The following is a 21,944-nucleotide window of genomic DNA, read 5'->3' as shown; positions in this document are numbered from 1 at the left end:
ATACAGAAAAAAAAATTTAAACAAATATCAAGTGATAAATTCTGAGAATGAAAAAGCAAGATGAGAGGGAAAGTTGTGTGTGGGTGTATGTGCGGGTGTGTGTGGGTGTGTGTGTTAAGAAAGGTCTCTCTGATATAGACCAATAGAACAGAACAGAACCCTCAGAAATAATACCACACATCTACAACCATCTGATCTTTGACAAACCTGACAACAACAAGAAATGGGGAAAGAATTCCCTATTTAACAAATGGTGCTGAGAAAACTGGCTAGCCACATGTAGAAAGCTGAAACAGGATCCCTTCCTTACACTTTATACAAAAATTAATTCAAGATGGATTAAATAATTAAATGTTAGACCTAAAACCATAAAAACCCTAGAAGAAAACCTAGGCAATACCATTCAGGACATAGGCATGGGCAAGGACTTCATGACTAAAACATCAAAAGCAATGACAACAAAAGCCAAAGTTGACAAATGGGATCTAATTAAACTAAAGAGCTTCTGCACAGTGAAAGAAACTACCATCAGAGTCAACAGGCAACCTACAGAATGGGAGAAAATTTTTGCAAACTATTCATCTGACAAAGGGCTAATATTCAAAATCTACAAAGAACTCAAACAAATTTACAAGAAAAAAACAACCCCATCAAAAAGTGGACAAAGGATATGAATAGACACTCTCAAAACAAAACATTTATGCAGCCAAAAGACACATGAAAAAATGCTCATCATCACTGGCCATCAGAGAAATGCAAATCAAAACCACAATGAGATACCATCTCACACCAGTTAGAATGGCAATCACTAAAAAGTCAGGAAACAACAGGTGCTGGAGAGGATGTGGAGAAATAGGAACACTTTTACACTGTTGGTGGGACTGTAGACTAGTTCAACCATTGTGGAGGACAGTGTGGCGATTCCTCAAGGATCTAGGACTAGAAAAACCATTTGACTCAGCCATCCCATTACTGAGTATATACCCAAAGGATTATAAATCATGCTGCTATAAAGACACATGCACACGTATGTTTATTGTGGCACTGTTCACAATAGCAAAGACTTGGAACCAACCCAAATGTTCATCAAAGATAGACTGGATTAAGAAAATGTGGCACATATACACCATGGAATACTATGCAGCCATAAAAAGGGATGAGTTCATGTCCTTTGTAGGGACATGGATGAAGCTGGAAACCATCATTCTCAGCAAACTGTCTCAAGGACAAAAAACCAAACACCTCATGTTCTCACTCATAGGTGGGAACTGAACAATGAGAACACTTAGACACAGGAAGGGGAACATCACACACGGGGGCCTGTTGTGGAGTGGGGGGAGGGGGAGGGATAGCATTAGGAGATATACTTAATGTAAATGACGAGTTGATGGATGCAGCACACCAACATGGCATATGTATACATAAGTAACAAACCTGCATATTGTGCACATGTACCCTAGAACTTAAAGTATAATTTAAAAAAAAAAGAAAAAGTATCTCTGATGAGGTGACATTTGAGCAGAGACCTGAAGGGACAAAGGGGCAAACCATGTAAATATCCAGGAAGAGGATGCTTTGAGTTGAGAGGCCAGCAAGTATCAGGGCCCTGAGGTGAGAGCACACTATATGTGGCATGTCAAGGACCGACAAGAAGGCCAGTGTGGGAAAGAGGGTGTGAAAGGGCTAATGACGGGACATAAGGTCACAGAGGCCATTAGGGATTAGATCATATGGGACCTTGTGGACTTTTACTGTGAAAGAAGGAAACTGTTGAAGGATTTTGAGGGAAGAATGACATGATATGACTGCTTTCTTTAAAAGAATCACACTAGCTGATATTTTGAGAATAAATTATAAGGGGTATGAGGATGAAAGCATGGAGATCAGTTAATAGGCTTCTGCAATAACTCTGTATTAATTCAGACAAGAACAAGGGTGATAATTGAAGATATAATAAGAAGTATTCAGATTCTGGTTATATTGTGAATGTCAAATTAACAGGATTTGATGATGAGATTGAGGCAGAATAGGGGTTGGTAAACTATCACCATGGTCTAAAGCTAGCTCACGCCTGTTTTTATAATGTTTTATTGGAGCACAGCTACACCCATTCATTGATGTATTATCTATGGCTGCTTGAGTCTGAATAGTCTACAAAGACATTATCTGGTCCTTGACAGAGTTTACTGGCCATTAATGTAGAGCAAGCCTGTTAGGTTTGGGTCTCAGTGGAAGAATGCAGCTGCCCAAACCAGGGAGTGCACGATTGTGGGAGAAGCAGGTTTGGAGAAAGACGTTCAAAGTTCAGTTGTTAACATGTTAAGGCTGAGATTTCTGAGACATCCACGAGGAGATATCAGGTAGGCTGATCAAGAAACAAGTCTGAGTTCTGAAATCAGAACTTCCAGCAAAGGATGGTATTGAAAGCCAAGGGAACAGATGTAAGTAGGGCTAATTGGAGTGGATTGGGCTCTGGAAAAACAAACACAAATAGCTTTGCCTCTCCTCTCAAAGAAGGTGGGCATTAGAAATATGAACAGGGATTTCCATTGTTATGCCACACAGTCAGAGACCCAGGTGACCCTGGACTTTGGCCCTGGTAGTTCATACTGGAACCCACTACTCATCCCTCTAGAGTACTTAGGGGGTCCCTATGGGTAGAGAAAGGAAGAGGCCTGAGATGGAAGCGGTCTGGATCATTCCAACATCATGATCCTGGGATGTTGAGGAAAAGCCAGTGAAGAAAAGTAATGAACAGGCAATGAGGAGAGAGGAGAACCAAGAGAGTGGTATCCCGAAGGCTGGCGAAGGATTTTATTATTTGATGAGTTAGTAAAAATAGAGTATCCTGGTGAAGGTGTGTTTCTCATCTCCTATTCTCTAGGTTCCTCTGCCATCCTGAATGGTAGTACTGTTATTGGAGAGAACACAGGAGTCTTTCTGGGAGGGCTGCCGCAAAGTTATACCATCCTCAGGAAGGATTCTGGTGAGTTTAGTAAGGTATATTATATGTTGTCATCCAAACTTAAAATAGAACCAGTTTACATCATTTTAAAGTAAGAATAAGTATTATGTTCTACTTCATGCTATATTTTCTATATTAACGTGCCAAAAATTTCCTTTAGGTCTCTGTTTTTTTTTAAAGGAACCGTGTATTCCATATGGCTTGTATTTATATTGTTAGTACCCAGTTCTTGATATATAAAAGGAATTCATTAAAACTTTTGCTGTAATGAATTATAATACTTTCAGTCAAAGGTATGTTATTTTAGGACTTATGCATCGTTTTTTGTAAGATTTTAAATTGAATGTGAAATAACACAGAAATGGAAAACTATGAGCTTGATTTATACTCTAAATAGGGTGAAGAACATTCCCTGAATACTATGTCATAGGCACTAAACCAATCCCTAGATATTCATAGATGAATAAAATGTGGTCTTTATCACAATAGAGGTCACAGGCGTATAAACAGGTAATTCCAACCTAATGCCGTAAGTGCTATAACTGAGCTATAGACAAAGTGATTCTCATATTTTTAGAACAAGAGCACAAGAACATATTCTAAAATGCAACTAATTAAAACGAACATGAATGGAATTAACCTTAGGTAGGAAAAAAAAAATCATCCTTCAAACGCAAATGCTAATAATTCTAGTATTGTTTCCCAAGTTCTCATTAAGAATCACAGGGTGCCTTCCAAGTCTCTCCCAGGAAGTTAAAATATAACTACATAAATATTACAAATAAGCTAAGACCCAGATAAGTATAATTTGTTCATGGGTTGTAGTCTTCAGGGAATCATGATGAAGATCAAAAGGAATAGAAAGTGTTCATCAAATTTCGGAGAAGGGTATAATTGAATTCTCAAGGCTGATTATCGTTACCTCCTCAGAAATGTCTCTAGATTAGGCAGGGTTTTCATTCAACTACTTGAGACTGAGAGACAAGTCCCTCTAGCGCGCATGCGCGCGCGCGTGCGCGCGCGCGCACACACACACGCGCGCACACACACACAAGCACACACACACCCTTTGTTTTTTGCCCTTCTGGGAAATAGTATTTTCAGGTACTAGAAGGAGAGAATACCCTGATACTAAGTACCCTTTCTGTAAAGGACACATCTCCATTATGAATGAACAATTTTACTTTGTCTATGTAAATTGGCCTTATAAAAACTCTCATAAACTCAAAGCTGAAAACTAAGCTTTGCCTTCATAGGAAAGGAGGTGGCTATGTGAAATTCGACTTCAGTGTGCCTTCTCCTCCTCTTGATTTTTTTCTTGCTTTTTCTCTAAATCACTCATTTGCACATTTTCTGTCTCAACCTTCTGTTATCACCCTATTCACTGTATTTATGAACCCCACATTTACCTGGTCTGGAGAGTTCCACATTCAACGTCAACACTATATACATTTCCAAAAAATGAAACCAAATTATTGATTTACTTCAGTAACAGACTGGTTCATAGATGAGGAATCTAAACTACAAACCACATATTGAATAGAAACACTCCCTTCAAATCTAACTTTTAAAGTCGTAGTACTTTATCTTTGAGGCTAGTGACAGATGAATTTTCTGTGTTAGTTGAAAAGGCAATATTCTTGCTACTGCAAAACCAAGGTTTCTGCATAAACATCTGTTTCTGCAGATATGATGGGTTTGAACCAGTGCTAAACATTATAATTGCTATCATTTACTATAGCTGATGGTGTGGTGTTTACATGAATCATTAAGAGGCTTGCAGTAAATAGGTGGTGAGAGCTAGTGCCTATTTCTTTGATTTTAATGGCACATAAAATTAATTGCTTGAAAAGAATCTTTCGAAATACATATTTCTTGATATCTATAAACTCCTGCAGAGATAATCCAAAAGGGTTTTGTGGGCTGTCTCAAGGATGTACATTTCATGAAGAATTACAATCCGTCGGCTATTTGGGAACCTCTGGATTGGCAGAATTCTGAAGAACAAATCAACGTGTATAACAGCTGGGAGGGATGCCCCGCTTCATTAAATGAAGGAGCTCAGTTCCTAGGAGCAGGTAATGCTCTAAAAAAGACATGAGTGTTCACTTAAAATCTATGTTCTATCCTTTGTATAATTTAATCTCTCCTGTTTGATTAACTTGACCTCATACGAACCTAGTATCACAGAAATACCTAGTTATTCCAATGGTGCACACAAATATATTCTTGATGCCTGAATATGCAATATAAATTATAAGACTCATAAGTATACATCCATGTATCATATCTCTGGTAGCCCATGCAGTTCTTGATTTACATATGTTAGGATCACCAATGTCCATTTGCAAGTCAATTGTTTGGAAACTAGAATACAGTTAGAGATGTGTACTTAGAATGCACTCAGAAAGATGTTTCAAAGAGTTTTGTTTACTAGGTTAATCCACAAGTACCTATTTATCTCATTATATAGAAGAACAATGTTCTTAAGAGTTAATTCTCGGCTAAGTAATGGGTTAAGTAGGTCATTGAGAGAGAGCTGGAGACTAGAACCACTATCCCTGCCATTGCTCAAAAGGCTACAATGAAAGGGGAGGTGTAAGTGTCTGTAGCTTAGCCCTGACACACACACTGAGTCTCTGCCTGATCAGAGCAGAGACTTCCACCCAGGGGAAGGGGAGAGGGATGATGGTGGCTTGTAATACCCGGCTTATTCATCAAATAAAAGCCCATCTCTGCCTCCTACATTTATAGCTAAGTTGGTTGGTTATTAAGTTGCTTAAACTGCCTTTAGCACAAAAAGACATATGATATTAATAATATAATCTGCACATATTTTATTGTTCTGTTTTCATCAAGGTCATTCTGAGTTTCTTTTAGTCAATGCAAACTACTTATTGTTAATACTTACCTAAAACAGTAATAATCATACATGATACAGACAACACATGATTGAGAGAGCAAATTTCTTCCTCTTTAGAAAGTATAATATCAGAGCAAATTTCTTCCTCTTAAAAAGTATAATATCTATCAAAGTCTTTCTTAATATATCTAGGTCTTTCTGTCACTTCTGTACAATTAAAAAAGGGATTTCTTAACATTGATTTGCATCTTCTTTTGTGAGATTTACTTAGTGGCAGAATGTGTCCTAGAGTTTCTTATCACCCTTACAATGCTGACAATATTGTATTACACATGCTAACATGTACATGTTTTTATCTTTAAAGGGTTCCTGGAACTTCATCCGTATATGTTTCATGGTGGAATGAACTTTGAGATTTCCTTTAAGTTCAGAACTGACCAATTAAATGGATTGCTTCTTTTCGTTTATAATAAAGATGGACCTGATTTTCTTGCTGTATGTAAATTACTTTGATTAAAATTACTTTAAAATACTAGATCCAACTATAAAATAAATAAACCAAGTGTTGGCAGGCATTACACTTAATTGGGGTTTCTTTACAAATTCACGTTTGTTTTCTTTTTTTTTTCCCAAAGTCATTTTTAGTATGGAAGTCCTGTGAAATATTTTGTATTTTATTATCCTAGTAATTTTTTAAATGATAATTGTAACAATTATCATTTTAAGAAAACAGATTAGATGTAAGGAATTAAGAAAATACAATTTAGTGTCTTAAGATATGAAAAACACTATTTCCCTCATTATCTTTTGATATGAGTTTCAAAAGGATATATATTATATATGTTTCATATGACATATAGATAATCAAATATAATAATACAATGAACACTCCTGAATCTACCACCACACCTGATAACTAAATATTATTATTTTTGGTCTATCTGTAAAGCCTTTCCTATCGTGTTTCCATCTTCTTTTAGATGTCATATGTAATCAGAATTTTGTGTTTGTTATTCCCATGCATTTTTATAGTTTGAACACCTAATGAATGCCTACAAATTCTTGCTTTTGAAATTTATAAAATTTGTTTTATGCTCTCTCTTTAGCACTCAACATTGTTTCTGAGTCATTTATGTGTCCACACAGGTATACATTTTCTTGGTTGTGTAGTATTTCTCTTCTCTTACCAATGATGTATTGGTTGTTCCCATGTTTTGCTACAATGAATAAGACTGCTATAAACATTTTTATACATTTCTCTAAATACAATGGGCAACTGTAACTGCTTTTCCTTGTCTTTAATCATTAATCTGATACCACTGTTAAGTATGTTATTAAAAATGTTAATTCTTAAAAGTTGCTTTAAAGAACTAGCATAGAAACAGGAGAAAAATATGAACATCTCACCCTTAGATTCTTGATTTCTAGACAAATAGACAATTAAATACAAGTCTTGGTGATTTTAAGAGTCTAAGATACGTTCACTTTTTGTCTTTCTTTTTTTTTTTTTTTCATTCCTAGTATATACAATGCCAATATTGCTAAGAAGGGAAATGGAAATTTATCCCTTCATAGTATTTATTAGAATTTCTGATTCTTTAAATATTTATTTGTCCTCTTGTGTATTGTTGGCTTCTCTCTCTGAAACGTAATGTCTATGAATCCAAGGACCTTGGTTTTCTTCTTTGTAGTTGTATCCTCAGTGCCTAAGCCTTAGCAATTATCATGTTAATCAATATTGTTGAATGAATGATTGAGTGAACATGTGAATGAGCTCATGCTGTGGTGACCTTCACTGAGCATTGCTGAGTCATCTACATGTGCATATACTGTGGAGGAAACAAAGATATTTACCATTTGGCTCCTCCTCTTGAGGACCATATGCCTGCACTGGAAGTCTATATGCCTTACTATGCCACACTTCCACCCTCCACCTTCCTCCATTCGTTGCTTTGTTACTGTATTAAATAATACTGTTAACTTTAAATAACTTTACTAAAAAAAATTAAAAATTAAAAATTAAGACTGGGTACAGTAGCTCGCTCCTATAATTCCAGCACTTTTAGAAGCCTGGGATTACAGGAGGATAGCTTGAGGCCAGTAGTTCGAGACCAGCCTGGGCAATATAGTGAGACCCTTTGTCTGCAAAAATACAAATAAAAGTAAAAAATTATCCAGGCACTGTGGCTAGTTCTAGCTACTTGGGAGGCTGAGGCAAGGATTCCTGAAGACTGGGAGTCTAAGGCTGCAGTGAGATTGCACCTCTGCACTCCAGCCTGGGCAAGATAGCTCTGTCTCAAAACAAACAAACAAAAAAATCAATACACTTACATAAATATATACTGAGTGCCCACTATGTGCTTGGCTTTCTTTTAACACTTCCCATGCAACTGTAAAGGAAGCAGTCTTTCATAAAACATACATTACAGTCTGCCATATCTGAGGACTGAGGCTGCTCACAGATTTCAACTCTTTCTATTATACTGACTTACTTCAGTATGCATGGTTATCCCCTGGAACTTGATAAACTCAGAATGTTTCCATTGCCAGAACCTTAAATCTCAAAATATAACCTCATATCCCTCTAGCTCTCTCAGTCTCTCATTAAGTTCACCAAGGCATTGACACCATTGACTATCAGCCCACTTTCTAGTTAACTTACTCCTTACCTGAGCCACCATAATGTATTTCTTCGACAGTATTTCTACAAATGCCCTGATTTTGTATCTTGTATTGGGCTTCACAAACCTTGATCAATCAGTCTAGCCACCTTGCTTCTCAGTTCTAGTAGCTAGATTGCTAAACACTATAGGAAAACTAATACGGGCGTGAGAACGTGTTTTGAGCTCTCCAATTCTTTTATTAAACAATACCTATTGTTTACAGGATTTTCTAATATATTTTAGGAGTAGAAAGTGAAAGAAAAAGAATCTTAGGATCTAGAAACACTATAACCTGAATGTCATCAGGTAGTCCCTCACTATCCTGATAAAAACAAGTGTACATATTCAACTTTCAATCTCTATCTATCAACTTGACTGTATTTGAGGCAAGCCAAATTTAACTCTCTACTGATTCAGGGGAACAAATGAACAATTACCATGCTTACAACTAAAGAAAATATGTCTACCATCATCCTAGATTCTATCCCTTCTTCTGCAAGAACTTGTTCTACAGTCTTCCCTCTTTGTGTGTTCAACTATTCCCTCTCAATTGGCTCTTTTCCCTCAATATATGGAATGATTGAAATTTATTTTCCTTCGTGTTTTTTCTTTTGTCTATGAAGCCTCCTCCACTGTACTTTTCCTTACCTTCATGGTCAAGTGCATTGAAAGCGGTTACTTTTGTTATTGCCACTTTTTCATCTCACTTCAGTCCCTAAAATGACTGTACATTAGGTTCCTACCACTACCGCACCTTCCTACGAAATAACTTTTCTAAAGTGGTCAGCGACCCCCGCATTTCCTAGTCCAATGATTTTTATTTCTTATCTTATTTGTTCTTTTTCTGCTATTCTCTGTTTTTTTCTCATTCTTCCCTACTGATTTCCTAAAGTACTAGTTTCTCCTGATTTCATTAAGTTCTCTTAGCTTCTTTAAGGAGATCATTGTCACTTAAAAGAACTGTTTTCTACCATGCTGTCCCTTTAAAACATTAGTCTTGCTGAGGACACTAATCTTTTCCCTTTTATCTCAGTCTTTTTACACTCACTGAATAATCTTATTTATTTTGTGATGTATTTTCTCCATTTTACTTGGCCATCACCAAACTGCATATCTTTATGTTTGACTTCCTCAAAAAGAGTTTCATCTGGATGTTTTATAGGCATTTCAAACTCAATATATCTAAAATGAACTCCCCCCTCCTCCTTGTCAACAACAACCCTCAGCCTTTCTTTCAAATGCTTTTCACAACGTGATGATGGCAGAACACTCTCCTACTTATCCAAAAAAGATGAGAGGTGTTCTTAATTTCTCTTCATTCATCTAACTCATTTACCTTTTTACCAGGTCCTAATGAGTTGCTTTTACAAATACTTCTTAGATCGAGTCTTCCCTTTCATCAGCATCATCATTATCCTTGTTTTAATGACTCTCAATATGTTTTCACAATTAAATGCATTTCCTAACGCATTTCCTGAATTGTAGACGAGATTTGTTTTCAGTATGTACTTCTTATTTCTGGTAAAGTAAGCTTTTAGTGCAAGGTAATAGTGGAAAGAATATGAGTTATGGTTTCAGACAGACACCAAACACTCTTTCTATACCAGACCCTCCTATCACTGAAAGTCCTTTAAAATCTGGCTCCTACATAGCTGGCAAGACACTACCTCAGCTCTCACCTCCATATGTGCCCTTTGTCTTACCTAAGTTGGTGCCTTTCTCTAAACCTGATGTTCTCATGTCGTGCATATTAGTCCCCCTCCTTGGGGGACCCTCCATGAATCTGATATACTTTCTAAAATCTTACTTTAAACCTTTCCCAACTTCCAGGGAGCAAAAAGCCTTCTTTGTTATCTGCTTTCACTTTACCCCTTTCCCGTCTTGATGGTAGTATTGCTCCCACGTTTGCCTCTGCTACTAGACAGCATGACTCTTAGGAGCAGTGTTTCCCTTAGAGCAGCAGGTATATGGCACATTGTAAGAGACTCGGTATTTATCGAATAAGCGGATAGATAAATGAACAATTGCTTACCTCAGGTCCTTCCTGAAGATGATACTTTTATGGAAAAAGTCATAGTTTGTATTTGGCATGATTTAATCTGTTTTACTTAACACAACTGATCTCAAGATTTTAAATATCCTATGGTCACTGATATGTTTCTAACAAAGTAAAAATATATTAGGTAATATAATTATGAGACATTTTGAAGGAAAATCTATGAACTTATTTTTTACTATGAAAATTTGGGTGAAATATGTTCACATTAGAAAATGGTACAGTCATCTAATAGAATACACATAGAAGCAATTATGTTAAAGATTTAGAATAAAACTGAAATATTGAATCAAAATATGTCTTACAAATTTGAAATTGAGTTCACTAGCCAGTTAAAATCAGCTTAATCAAGCTTGACATTTCATTTTCTTATTGTCTTGTCATATTTTCCCCCAAATTAAATTGATATATGAAGTAGTATTTTCTCATTTTCTAAAAATTCAAAGAGTCATAGTTCAAACTGTTCTGTTCTCTTCAGTCATTCAGTCACTTACACAGGGGCTTAATCTTTTAACTATGTTGCAGCAAAAATAAACCTTAGGTCTACATAACATTGCATCACATCGTCTAATCATTACTAGACATGAATTTGTTTACATCAATACAACATTCTTCATGTCAGCTATAAGCTTGAAAAGGATTTCGTATGTTCCTAAGCAGAAACTTAGGGTAAAGTGACACATTTCTATAGAGTGCTTTCAGGGAACTGTTTTACTTTTCTTCAAGAAATTGTCCTTCTGCTCTCTCCCAAACTGCCCTTCTGCAGCCTTTTTATATACCTACTTTCTTTTTTAACGTAAAATACAGATGGAGCTGAAAAGTGGAATATTGAGCTTCCGGTTAAATACCAGTCTTGCCTTTACACAAGTGGATCTATTGCTGGGGCTATCCTATTGTAATGGAAAGTGGAATAAAGTCATTATTAAAAAGGAAGGCTCTTTCATATCAACAAGTATGAATGGACTGATGAAGCACACATCGGAGTCTGGAGCCCAGCCACTGGTGGTGAATTCACCAGTTTATGTGGGAGGAATCCCACAGGAGCTGCTGAACTCTTATCAACATTTGTGTTTGGAACAAGGTAAATTCCATCTGGAGGAATTCACAAATCCATACAGCCCTGGTGCTAACAGATTTTGGTGGTTCTGTGTTTCAAGAGATAGCAATAGACTCAGGCTAAAAGCAGCACCCAACAACACCCCTTTTTCTGGAGAAATTTAAACCCTAAAAACTAATGGAGCACTTTTTCAAATGGTTTTGTGTGTTACCCTTAACAGTATGCCATCATTTATAATCAGCATATTTATTTCAATATGTCCTGGGTAAATAGTAATTAATATACATATTATTATTGTGACATGTAATTATATATGTGGTATATAATTATATATACATATATTAATTACTATTTACTGAAGAAATATTAAAATAAATATGTTGATTATAAATAAGGTACCTGAGATGCTTTCCAAAGATGATATTTATATAGAAAAATTAGTAATTTATATATTTATTATATGCATTATATAATATACACATATAATGCATATTTTAAATATATAATGCAATTATATGTGAGATATATAATTATATATGAATATATGTGTACACATACATAATTATATATAATGCATATAAATGTATTTCCTCATATGTTGAATACTGATCATTATTTGTATTTACAGATGAAAAAATAAATGAAGTTGCTATGCACAACTAGTAAAAAATATTAATGCAATTCATTGCCTTTTCTTTCTTTGACATAAATGCTAATTGTCTCCATAGTTTTTCAGTAGAGCTTTCATGTGGAAAAAAACTGTGGGGTGTATTTGGTTGACTTCCAGACATACTCGTGAAAATCTATACATTGTAGATTATCAGTAACCATAAGAGAAAGAAAAAGTGCATTACTTATAGTTTAGGTAAGAAGTTAACTCATAGAAATTTGAATGTAATCAGAGAAATAATTTGAAAAGGCTAACAATATCTGTGTATCATTTCTTGTGACAGTCATGGTTCTGAGAGCTTACATGAGAATAGGTGAGTCAGTTATTCCTAACAAGTGTGTTAGGCATTATTATTTATATCCTCATTACAGATGAGGAAACTGAAGAGCAGAGAGGAAGGTAACTTTCCCAAGGTCACATGGCTAGTAAGCATATAGAAAGACACTAAGTCTCTCTCAGTCAGCCTGGTATAGAGTCAACTCTCCTTAATACAATCAATGCTCTCTTTTATGGGCATTGGCCAATGCTCCTTTGTAAAGTGGGGAATGCACAGTAACTTCCAGCATGGGACCAAGCACACTCCCAGGTGTGGAAACGGTCCTTTACAAAGTTCAAAATCTATGTACCCTGAATGGTTAAAATTTTCATGAAGCAGTCTTTGCCTATTTGGTAAGTACATAAAGATTTAAATGCCTTTGAATAGAAAATATATGGCAAGCTCTTAGGAGACTTTTAGAAGGGTAGTAGTAAGGAGTTAATGAATAACTTGGGTGTAAGACAGTAATGACATTTTCAAGGCACTTAAGGTGTAACAGCAGCTAAAAATATTACATTCGTATAAGAACTTCTCCAGGTTTTCAGGTTTCTGAGGTTAGAAAGAACTTGAAAACCCTTTGTATGAGTGAGATTACTTAATCCTGTTTGCTTCTGGGGGAAAAAGAAAATGAAGACAAGAAACAAAAACCCTGCATATACAGCCTTGTTCTAAAGACATGGTCCTAAAGACATGGTTAAAACTGAAATTGTAAGATAATAACAGAAGTTTAAAATATCGCCATAGACCCAAAGGGAATAATTTTACCTACATGCTATGACTAAGTCTGTGATACTGGAAGGTATTTTATTTATGAGTAATATTAAATGTTTATTAGTGTAGTAGCATCCACATCAGTGGTTCTCAAAACACTGAAAAAATATTGACGTATGGTAGCTGGAACATGGAAGTCAAAATTAGCTATTATTATTACTATTCAAGATACATTGACATCACCTGGAATGGTTATTAAAAATACAAATGTTAGGGACCCCTGTCCCCTAAGATTCTGACTCAGATGCTTTGAGAGACACTGATCTATATAAATAACTGCATGTTTTATACGATGATCAGGGAGACTAGTCACAATACAGAGGTGCAGCATAAACGTAGTCAATTGCAGTTAAAACAAATCATGTTCACTTAATGTATTTCTTTCAACCCACTATCAATTGTCTTAAAAACCATTTTCCTTTTCTCTGCTTCTTAATTAGCACCTTTTTTTTCATCAGAAGCTCTATTTTTTGGTCATATGAGTACTATTTTTTTTTTTAATACACTAACATTGTAATCTTCTCCGAATCAGATACAAGACTAATTTTATTTCTTGTTTTGGAAATGCTGGGCAACATAATTTGCTGAAGATGTGCCAGCTTGGATGATGAGAGTTTATCTTCTTAGAATGATCAATGAGGATAATCATTTACATCTAGGTTGGGCATGACTGGGTCTGGCATGTGGTCTCACAGGCAATGCTCTGCGCAAACCCCTCCATGGAGAGGGAGGGGGTGGGGGCTGAAAGTTAGCTGGCCTGTCAAGTCAAGCACCCTGCAGCAGTACTGCCTTCCCTAGAAGAAGGGCTAGTGTTTTTCTGATTAGTCACCCTAGAGCTCTGGGCTACCTTTTAGGCATTTAGAGGCCCAGGGGTGGTGGTGTGGATGGGGATTTTTTTGGATTCTCACAAGGGTAGTGGAGTAAGAAAATAAGGCATTTCTACTCCTCTCACAAACATCCCCTTTCTCCTCTTGTCCTCACATCCCATTCAAATGTTTTAGGTGACTGGGGAGCATTTCTGGTGGTACAGAGTTGAAAGCATGGGACAACATTAACTGAACTCTTTGGTTGCCACCAGAAGGATGCCACTGGAAGGACCCTGCACTAGAGCTCAGCAGCTTCAAGAGCTCAGCAGTCTCCAAGCCCTGGGGCCACAGGACCATTTCCTTAGGAGGATTTCTACTTACAAACTTCATTTTATAACTAACTCTCTGGGCCTTTTTCTTCATCTCCAAAATGAAGAAAGACATATCTCCCTGGGCTTTCCCAAATTGAAAATTTCATCTTGTGAATTAATTTTTATTATGGTTTTTGTTAAATTTTTAATTTTTTTTGTTTGTTTTTGTTTTTTTTTGTGTGTGTTTGTGTTTTGTGTTTTTTTTTGAGACGGAGTCCTGCTCTGTCGCCCAGGCTGGAGCACAATGGCCTGATCTCAGCTCACTGCAAGCTCCGCCTCCCGGGTTTACGCCATTCTCCTGCCTCAGCCTCCCGAGTAGCTGGGACTACAGTTGCCCATCACCTCACCCGGCTAGTTTTTTGTATTTTTTAGTAGAGACGGGGTTTCACCGTGTTAGCCAGGATGGTCTTGATCTCCTGACCTTGTGATCCGCCCATCTCGGCCACCCAAAGTGCTGGGATTACAGGCTTGAGCCACCGCGCCCGGCCTAAATTTTTAATTTTTAAAACATTATGGTAAAATATAGGTAACATAAAATTTACCACTGTAACCATTTTTAAATGTATAGTTTAGTGGCATTAGTTGCATTCACACTGTTTTGTAGATATCACCATCATCCCTCTGAAGAACTCTTTTCATCCTGCAAAGCTAAAACTATGTACCCCTCAAAAAATAATGTGGCATTTCTTATAACAGCACTTCTTTGCCAAGCTGCCCTTCCACTATTCTCATTTTGTTGGTAGGGAAGTCAGGGTACAGAGAATTTTGATACTACAGCTATGTGCCATCAGAAGATTACTGCTGATGAATAAATTAAAATTCTTAGCTTCTGAATTTGCCAGTCAATGATTTTATATTGAGCTTCGTTGCTTTCAATTCAATTCACCCAACTTATTGAGTGTCTACTGTGTGTTTAAGATAGACTAGCAGTATTGATCAGTCAGGACTAAAAAAAATGTGGATAATAGTAAAAGACATTTAAAAGGAAATAGGCTGCAACTTAATGTGTTAGAAGGCATAATAGCACATCATATAAATGCTGAGGAGAACAATATGGTCATTGTTACTATTAACTTATTTTACTGTTATGCATTGCATTCTATTTTATTTCCATTTCCTGCTGCTGTGCTTTAATCTTGAAAAGAGCTGATCATGTGTTTGAGGCCTTTCAAACTTTACAGTGTTTTGTTCAGAGAGAGAGAACATGCACGCTACAGCAATCTCAAACTAGGTCCTGTTTGTCCCAATTTCGTGCAGTTTTCTGCGCAGAGTACTGCCAGACTTCACTGAGCTGATCTCTGTTTTCACAAAATAGCATGTAATTCAAAGCCACTGCTATTCCCTGGCTGACTGGATGCCTTTTTTGTTTGCTGTCTAACAAAAAAGTGGCGAATACTCTAAATTCGTTTCATCCGCATTCTCTGTTAAACTTCACAGAATGGTACTACACACTGGGTGTTCTAAGGTCACCTGTGTAGAATACACATTCCATGAAATCTCATGGTGTTGCTATTGCCAACACTGAAGGCTGGCCCCTGTCATGCTAATGGGGATGTAAAACTAGTGACCATTTTGTATATTCAAGATTATGGAACTCTGTGAAAAACGATAGAGCATAGTGACAGCTCTTCTGTAGGCTGATGTAACTAACTCAGGCTAAATTCTGTACCTCTGAAGTGATTGTTATGCAATTCATGGCAATATTTCAGGATTCTAATATATTTTGAAATTATGTTCTCTCTCCTGCTATTCTGCATAAAATCCTCAGAGTGTATTTTTCCCCAATGAGTTTATTGAATAATCATGCTAATTCAAATATTATTTTTGGAATTTAAAACTGACTTATATAGTCACTTAATTTTTCAGAATTAGGAGACATGGGGCTATCCCCCTACCATAATATGAAGTTGCCTAAATTTTCTTTTATGGGAAGAAACAGAATTTAGAAAATGTGGGCCTAAAGAGGTAAAATAAATGCTTTTTCAGTACCAGAAGTTAAATTAGAATTATCCATGAGTGTGTTTTCCAAATAACAGAACTATATTTCTTTGCAACAAATTAGCTTGATAAAAAGTAGGAGGCATAAAATGTTTCCCAAGAAAGACTTGAAAGTCTAGCAATTGTTTCTAACCACCCCCCTTCCTCAAAATGTAGTACTGCAGAGGACAAAAATGATTGGTAATTAATGACTCAAGCCCTTTATGCGATACTAATCCCTTACTATTTGCTAGGTTTCGGTGGTTGCATGAAGGATGTTAAATTTACACGGGGTGCTGTCGTTAACTTGGCATCTGTGTCCAGCGGTGCTGTCAGAGTCAATCTGGATGGATGCCTATCAACTGACAGTGCTGTTAACTGCAGGGGAAATGACTCCATTCTGGTTTACCAGGGAAAAGAGCAGAGTGTTTACGAGAGTGGTCTCCAGCCTTTTACAGGTAATGTGGAGGTCCTCTAAATTAAATGTTGCATGTCTCTTATTCATCCCCCTTTCCCTCCCTGCCAGTCCCTTATTAGTCTATATGAGTATTATTTTAATCTTGCTGCATCTTATTTCCATTTAAGAATACCTGTATCGGGTGAGAGCCTCGCATGAAGGAGGTTCAGTATATAGTGACTGGAGTCGAGGACGTACAACAGGAGCAGGTAAATACTTACCTTCAAATGCATATGTGCACACACGCATGCATGTATTTGTGCATGTATATAAAAGGAAGGACTATTACCCTGAAGTAGTAATATTTTTGTAGTCTTCTGACAGAACATGCCTTGATTTGAAAATACATCTGTCAATGGCTAAAATGCTTAGCAGATCAGTGCTTTTGATTTGTCAAGAATTCACTAAATATTTACTCAGAATTGATCCTTTCCTCTTAGGATGCAGAAGAAAGGAAAGTTCAGGTTGTCTTAAGGATGTAATAGTCCCACCTATCAAATACGCTTAAGGATAGGTAACCTTTACAGATGGCGTATATAGCAAGAAGTTGAAGTCAGGGATTAGGATTACCCTTGGAAGGGAGTGGCACCCTCTTGACTTTCTCATAGAAGGCGCATTGGAAACCTGCAACTGGTTGGAAACAGGTGTGTCTATGACATCATTGCAGATGTTTGCCCTGTTGTTGACTATTAGAATCTTAGAATGACTCTCCCCAGAGAGAAAAAATTGCTGATTGGTTTAATTTATTTTGAGTTGGAAGAGAACCAACTAGGAGACAGTATACATTAGACCTAATCTCAGACAATTGACTTGTTTTGTACTTCTGACTGGCCACAAAATCTTTCCCCATAATACCCCCACAGGAAGGCATTCAGCACAGAGTTTTGTGAATCAGTGGCATTCTACTATTTTGGGTCAAATATTTGTCAGGAAACTGAACATATCTCCAAATGATTGCCACTTAATGTCTCTGTAAGAAAGTTTATTTAGCGAGTAACAATTTGTCTAAAGATGCGTTTCCATCAAGATATTCTCTTATACTTAATCTACAGTGGGTTACTATGCCAGGTATCCTCTGAGGAATCTTCTTAATCTAAAATATAATTAAATACTGAGATGAGCAACTAAGAATAATTTTCAAGACTCTCTACCTACATATTTTCCAGAAGAGGACAACTTGACACTTTTCCAGGATGATTTAAATTATCACCTATTTATAGGCAAGACAATGAGCTGAACGATCTCTTAAAATCCTTTTCAAATTCAGGGCTAAGAGAAAGCTCCAATATAAAATACTCACTTGTAACTGACATGTTCTCTCCTCCTGTTTCACACCCTTCTACTTTATTAACAAATATAAAGCCTGCTTTGAGTATAATTCAGCAACGTTAATAGGTGTCTGGAAAGCACATTGCTTACTTAGCTTAATAGTCCCCACTTTGAGTACTACTGAGAAAGTACACAAATACAGCTCTGAATTTATAGCAATGATCTGACCACAGTCCTATGCCATAAATTCATATTTACAATCTGACCACAACACTGAGCAGCTACATGCTCCCAAGGGTTGGAGAATAATTGCACTATTTAATTATTTTTGAGTCAGTTTTGCTCTGTCCCTTATGAGAAGACCATCTGTTAGACAGTACTGTACTTTGCCCTGTACCACATTTCAGAACTAATAAAATCAACATCACTCCCATTGTCCCTTTCCTTGCAACTCGATCGTGTGGCCTGTGTGTTTTCTATAGGTGCCCGTGGTGTTTAAACAGCTCAGAGAGTGGTTCTCCCCTTTGGTGTTTCCTCTTATCCTTTATGTGCACTCTGTTTCCCTTAAAGCTGTCCTATTTTATTGGTCTGGACAGTAAAGTCGGAGAGGAGGAGATTTGATGTGGAAAACCAGAGTGATCCTCCATCGACAGGGCTCAGGAGTCCATGAGCAGCTAGAGCAGGTCTCTCATCCATCATCCTGCCACAGAGTTCCTTGGGCTCTTTCTTTGTGTCCCCAGTGCACTCAGCTGTGATGAAGTTTTTACTGATCAGAACTGTAGAAATGTCTAATAAATAGTTAAAGGTTATAGATTTTTTAAATTAGAGGGCTCAGCTTGTAAGTAAGGTTTTGTAGTTCTTTTAAACTTCCTCATTTTGTGATATTATTTTCAGATATTCTGCAGAACAAATCTTTGAAAATGACTTTGTAGAATCTCAAGGGCACCAACTCCTTTGCCCCACTCCCCACCCCCAAAAACTGCAATTAAGAATATATTCCATATATCATATCTGGTAGAACTTTGCTTTTTAAAAATTAATTAGAAAAACAATTGCATTTGGAAAATGGGTCCAGGCATTCAAGTACAACACAATCACATTTGTGATATTTTTTGGCTAATATATCGAAGATATAAAAGTGTCAAACCACTATGTATAATAACAGTATAATTATCTTGCTTCAAAGGGGGTACATCATTATATTGCTTGAACTTGTTATCTGCCTACCATCCACCTCCTTCTTTATGAGTGATGTTTAAACATGTCTGATACATTAAATGTTTTTGGAAAACCTGGACTAGACTTGAAAGAATGTTATGTCGATGGAGTTTTGATGGTTCTGAAATATCGCTTAAACTGAATGGCTCAAGATGTGCAGTCATATTAAATCAATGCTGAAAAGTTACAACTCTAATAAATTGTATTTATGCTAATGGTTGAGTCTGATTTACTGCGGCCATTAAAAGTGAAGAATAGGAGCAATAGTCTTCTCAGAACTGCCTTTTTCCCTATTTTCTCTTTTATTCCTTCACAGCTCCACAAAGTGTGCCAACTCCCTCAAGAGTCCGCAGCTTAAATGGATACAGCATTGAGGTGACCTGGGATGAACCTGTTGTCAGAGGAGTAATTGAGAAGTACATTCTGAAAGCCTACAGTGAGGACAACACCCGTCCACCCTACATGCCCTCTGCCAGTGCTGAATTTGTCAATACAAGCACCCTCACAGGTAAAGGCGATTCTTTAACAGAGTAGATCTTATTAACTTCCTTTTTGTTTGAATTTTAAATAAAAATCTTCTGCAATTTTTTTTAATTTATTAAATATAAGTGTATTTTACCTGATTAAGAACAACCACCATCTAAAGTAGTGGAAGCCTACATCTACCTAGGATAAAAAGGATAATTCTACAATGTGCATGGGCTCTCATGAATAATTTTATTCTAAGGCAGAGATTCTCTCCATCCCCCAAAGATTACATCATAGGTGGCTGTAGCCCTTTAACACCTTACAGACATCTTTTGGAAATCCTAGGTATAAATACTTATTTCACAAAGCAAAAATTTACTCTTTGGGACTAGCCCCAGTTCACACCACTATTATTTATTGTAAAATTGCTGATTAAACCTAATTATCTCAAGGTGGAGGAGTCTTAGAGCCCTAGTTATTTGGACTGGCAAATCAGTGAATCGATTTCTCACAGTGCGGTGTGCCATGAAGAATGATTATAATGAAATATACTCATACACACCACTAACACATCTCACACTCAAATTCATGCATGTGTATTAAGTGCATTTTTCAACTTCATGAAATATTAAAGCACATTTAAAGGGAGAGTTGAATTTAAGCCTTTGATAAAAAGAAAGTAAATGTGTCAACTTTGACAGAAAAAACATTTTCCTCTATCAAAAAATCTTGTAACATGAACCATCAGAATGGATGTTAGAAAAGCCTTAAATATTTCCCCAACATACCTGCTGGTCAGTTCCCTCAAGACTTGGCTTCCTTTTTTAAGACTCTTTGGAATGTACAGCCCAAATATACCACCAACTTTTAGCAAAAGAAAAACAAACAAATTCACATCCTTCACTTCTTTCCTATTTTACCCTCCTTATAAAAACCCAACCTGATTAAGCCCACAGCTTGCCTTTTCACAGGTTGCACATGGCAGCTACATGGGCTGGAAAATATCAAGTAGTTTATTGCCAAAAATGCTAAACCCCACTTTCAAATGAGCACTCAGTAATGACACCAATCCTACTATATTTCCAGAATAGTCTCTTTCTCCCATTCTCCTCATTAAATATTTTATATTTTCCCAAACTATACACATGCTATCTCCCTTTCTCATCCCACTCGGCTGACAATGTTCTATTTTAGATCAAATTAGACACCACAGATAAAGCAATCTATTGTATAGGATTTCTGTTACTTTCTTACTACCAAATGTATGTATTAATTGCATTTTTCTGCCTGATGGAGTTGTTATCAGGGGTTGGATGAATGAATGCATGCTAAAACACTTAAAAACATTTTGACATATAGGAGGTGTGTGTTATGCTATCATTTTCTTTTCATTATTATTTTTTATTTTCACACTTTTTTCTTTTCTGTTTTACAAAGCTTCTCTTATCCTATCAAAAATAGAAATCTTCACAAGTCCTCTGGACCCTGACTCTTCCTGTTTTTTCAGAGATGTTACTGATAGCTTACCTTCTTCTCACTTACATGTTTAATGCCTCTCTCTGCTGCAGTAGAGTATGGCCCAACGACCAGCATTACTAGCTTCATGTGGGAACTTACTATTAATGCACATTCTCCTGCCCACCTGAAACCCACCAAATCAGACACTCGGCAGGTGGCTTAGCAGTCCTTGTTTTAACAAGCCCCCAGGTACACCTGATGCATGCCAGAGTTTGTGAACCACTGACTGAGTGGATTCTTCTCAGGGTCATTCAAACTCTTTTATCTCCCATTGTTAAAAACCAACACACTAACCCAAACCAGTCACAAAAATCTTCATTCTGTCCAAACTCCCAGCTGTTGCTCCCGCTCTCCTCCTCTCGGCCTTCGTCTGGCATGAAGTATCGAAATTCATTTTGTCTTCACTTTATCTGGCCTCTGCTCATTACTTTTGTGATGAGCACCAAGAACTGCCATGTTTACACAGGCAAAAAACACTTGGCACTCTATGTCTTCACCA

The 21,944-nt window shown here is 36.8% G+C and overlaps 1 protein-coding gene across 1 annotated transcript in view; it reads left to right on the top strand.

The window, feature by feature from the left end:
* Nucleotides 1-21,944, top strand: part of USH2A (usherin) — a 797,990-nt gene that overhangs the window by 338,014 nt on the left and 438,032 nt on the right. Inside the window, exons 23-29 of the mRNA XM_015116260.3 lie at nucleotides 2,885-2,986; nucleotides 4,864-5,043; nucleotides 6,193-6,323; nucleotides 11,355-11,628; nucleotides 16,770-16,973; nucleotides 17,101-17,181; nucleotides 19,776-19,967. Of these exons, the coding sequence (XP_014971746.3) occupies nucleotides 2,885-2,986; nucleotides 4,864-5,043; nucleotides 6,193-6,323; nucleotides 11,355-11,628; nucleotides 16,770-16,973; nucleotides 17,101-17,181; nucleotides 19,776-19,967 (1,164 nt within the window). The remainder of the gene's footprint in view (nucleotides 1-2,884; nucleotides 2,987-4,863; nucleotides 5,044-6,192; nucleotides 6,324-11,354; nucleotides 11,629-16,769; nucleotides 16,974-17,100; nucleotides 17,182-19,775; nucleotides 19,968-21,944) is intronic.

Source organism: Macaca mulatta, chromosome 1 (assembly GCF_049350105.2).
Source record: "Macaca mulatta isolate MMU2019108-1 chromosome 1, T2T-MMU8v2.0, whole genome shotgun sequence".
NCBI classification, from domain to species: Eukaryota; Metazoa; Chordata; class Mammalia; order Primates; family Cercopithecidae; genus Macaca; species Macaca mulatta.
Note: the sequence above shows the minus strand (reverse complement) of the source record. Positions and strands in the feature narration are given on the sequence as shown.